General features: G+C 35.2%; 2 protein-coding genes across 2 annotated transcripts in view; both read right to left on the reverse strand.

Annotated features, from left to right (window-relative positions):
* Positions 1–7: 7 nt before the first annotated feature.
* Positions 8–1,993, reverse strand: LOC105315369 (BRCA2-interacting transcriptional repressor EMSY-like; the record flags this gene model as incomplete). Its single annotated transcript, XM_011409986.2, has 6 exons — positions 1,882–1,993; positions 1,772–1,829; positions 1,679–1,720; positions 1,479–1,553; positions 1,210–1,417; positions 8–520 (listed from the first exon to the last, which is right to left on the reverse strand). Coding segments are annotated over exons 1-6 (936 nt in total), but the record flags the coding sequence as incomplete, so codon positions are not given.
* A 214-nt stretch (positions 1,994–2,207) lies between these two features.
* The window catches only part of LOC100632851 (elongation factor 2-like), a gene marked incomplete at its 5' end in the record, with an annotated part of 5,119 nt that continues 4,399 nt past the window's right edge, over positions 2,208–2,927 (reverse strand). The window contains one exon of the mRNA XM_020005973.1: positions 2,208–2,588. Within this exon, the coding sequence (XP_019861532.1) occupies positions 2,247–2,588 (342 nt within the window). The remainder of the gene's footprint in view (positions 2,589–2,927) is intronic.

Here is a 2,927-nt window from a genome sequence, read left to right on the forward strand (position 1 = left end):
TTTCTTTGATTTCAGAATCGACCACCAACAAAGACTCATCTTGCATTGATTCTGGTTCACTTATCTCGACTAATGATTTCTGAACTGATTCGATCATCCCTGAATCAACTGGTTTATCAGTATGATCACTAACATCATTATCAGCCAGTGACTGGTTAGTTTGTTCCAGAATCGATTGAGAGGAGGGTTCGTTAGCTTCAACGATGTTTGGTTGCTGTATATCTTCTTCTTCTTTAATCTCCATCACATCTTCCATTAGTTCATACTGAGTCCCCACATCAACTTTATCAACTGTAATGAGGTCAACCTGTATACCAATAGAAACACTCTGTACTGGTGTAGTGTGAGGAGTGGTAGTGTCCGGTTTTATTGATGGTAGAGCGTCTGTTTGGGAACCAGTTGATTTTAAAGAGACAGGAGGAGGAGGAGGAGGAGGAGGAAGAGGAGAAGGTTTTTGAGTGCGGGTATTAGATGCTGATGATTGATGCTGACTTGTTATCATTCTTATAGCTGACTGAACCTAGAAAATAATAATAATAATAATGTTTATGGCAAAATTTCATCAAAAATGAAAAGGAGAGAATAATCCATTTTTATAATTTTTCCTGATGTATATAAATGTTCTTATGTTGTGTAGAAAGTTTGAGCTGATTCTGATCAAAATTGGATTTTTTTACAGAATTTTAAAGTTACTCAAAATATAGTACAGGGATTTTAGTCAAATTTTGTCAAAAATGAAAAGGAGAGATTTCTCCATTTTTATTATTTTTCCTAATGCATATACATGTTCTTATGTTGTGTAGAAAGTTTGAGCTGGTTCTGATCAAAATTGGATTTTTCACAGAGTTTTAAAGTTACTCAAAAATCGGACAAAAGTCCCTGTACTATAGTAGAGGGATTTTGGCCAAATTTCGTCAAAAATGAAAAGGAGAGAATTCTCCATTTTTATAATTTTTCCTCATGCATATAAATGTTCTTATGTTGTGTAGAAAGTTTGAGCTGGTTCTGATCAAAATTGAATTTTTCAAAGAGTTTTAAAGTTACTCAAAAATCGGACAAAAGTCCCTGTACTATAGTAGAGGGATTTTGGCCAAATTTCGTCAAAAATGAATAGAAGAGAATTATCCCTATTACTACATTTTCTAATGCACATACTTGTGCCTACTGTACATGTACAGTGTATAAGTAGAAAGTTTGAGTGTCTCTAACCTGTGGAGGTAGTTTCTTCTCAGATTCATCTACTCCTCCTCCTTCAGCTTTCAAATTTGATTTCACAGTTGAAGCCGTGACAGCTGCCAGAGCCTGACCCTGAAGAGACGAAGAAAGGACGTGCCTTGCAACAAGACGTGGGTTCCCCCTCCCTCCAGTCCTCCTTCCTTCCGGCAGCCACGACCGTTTACTCTCATTTCCAGTAACACTAAAAAATTTATGGGCAACCCAATAAATTAAAAAAAATTATCAAAAGAGTTTTAACTCACCAATCGGCAATGTAGCAGAGCTGATCGTCACAGATTGCTCTTCTAACTTCAGCATGATGACGATCAGAAGATATACTGTGGGTGGAGAAAGGGAGGGGCTAGCTATTATATTATTATTAAGTTGTGGTTTGATAAAAACCAATACAATTGTATCTTGCCAACTACATGTACATAAAAACAATTTTTGACGTAGTACTTACCTCAGTAACTGACAGAGCTTAGTAAGAGCAGCTTTCTTCTCACTATAAAGAGATAATTATCAAAATAAACAAGACGAAATATGGCGGACTAACTGCGTCAATGGACCTTCCGCTCTAAAGGCGCTCACTATTGAAGCGTATGCCTCAAGCTCTGAAATATCAATAAAGTAAATGGAGAGAATGAATGAGAAAATAAAAGGTACCTATTCTTCTTAAAACTCTTCTCGCCTCGGGAACACTCATTGGGAAATTATCAAATTAGATTAGAAACCATAAGACCACGCCCAATGACCCACCCACCAATAAAAAACAATAATGTAGTCTTGACTGGTAATTACTATTTTAAAAGGTAATTGGTAATAAATAATGATAATAAATTAAAGGTACAATAGCAAAAACAAGGAATAATATTAATAATAATAATAGCAAACTTTTCCTAATTTATTTGTATGTACACAATAATAATAATAATAATAATAATAATAATACTTATCATTAATGCAATAAAAGCACTTCAATATCATTGTTCTTTAAACCATCCTGTCAAAATTTATTTCCGTCATTCGCTTTACAATTTGTCAAAATATTTATCAAGGCCAGGGATACCCTCAGAGAGAGCCTTTCTCTTCCTTGTCTCAGTCACAACAATACCAGGTTTAGTGGTGGGATCATGAGGGTCACCAGGGAGGATCTGCCAATGATCAAACACACACTGAGGGAAGGCCTGACCACCAGTGTTGGACCTTAGGTCAGCTGTGAATCCTGGAGAGAGAGAGGGGGGGGGGAAGAGAGATAAGTAAATTCTGTGCAAGTACTGTAGATTTAATGTCAAAGAGAGAAAAGTAAAATAAAATATAACAATAAAGGCTTTGGGAGTTTGTGTGCTTGAATACATACATGTTACAGGTACATGTCAAACAAGAGAACAAAGCACTTTACATTAAAGACATGTGTCATTATAATACAATGCTTAACTCCTCTCTCAAAAATAATTACTATTCTAAACTTGCATGTACAACATACCTTAAGGCCACTATTATTTGCGAGTACTAATTTTTGCGTTTTTTTGCGAGTAGCTTTAAAATCGCAAAAATTAGTACTCGCATTTATTAATAATTTAGGTTTATTAACAGTTATTAATTGCGAAAAAAGAGCAAAATCGCAAAAATTAGTACTCGCTAAATCAGTACCATTAACAAATCACAAAAATTAGTACTCGCAAATAATAGTGGCCTTAAGGTACACCCAA

Source organism: Amphimedon queenslandica, unplaced genomic scaffold, assembly GCF_000090795.2.
Source record: "Amphimedon queenslandica unplaced genomic scaffold, v1.1 AMPQUscaffold_10618, whole genome shotgun sequence".
NCBI classification, from domain to species: domain Eukaryota; kingdom Metazoa; phylum Porifera; class Demospongiae; order Haplosclerida; family Niphatidae; genus Amphimedon; species Amphimedon queenslandica.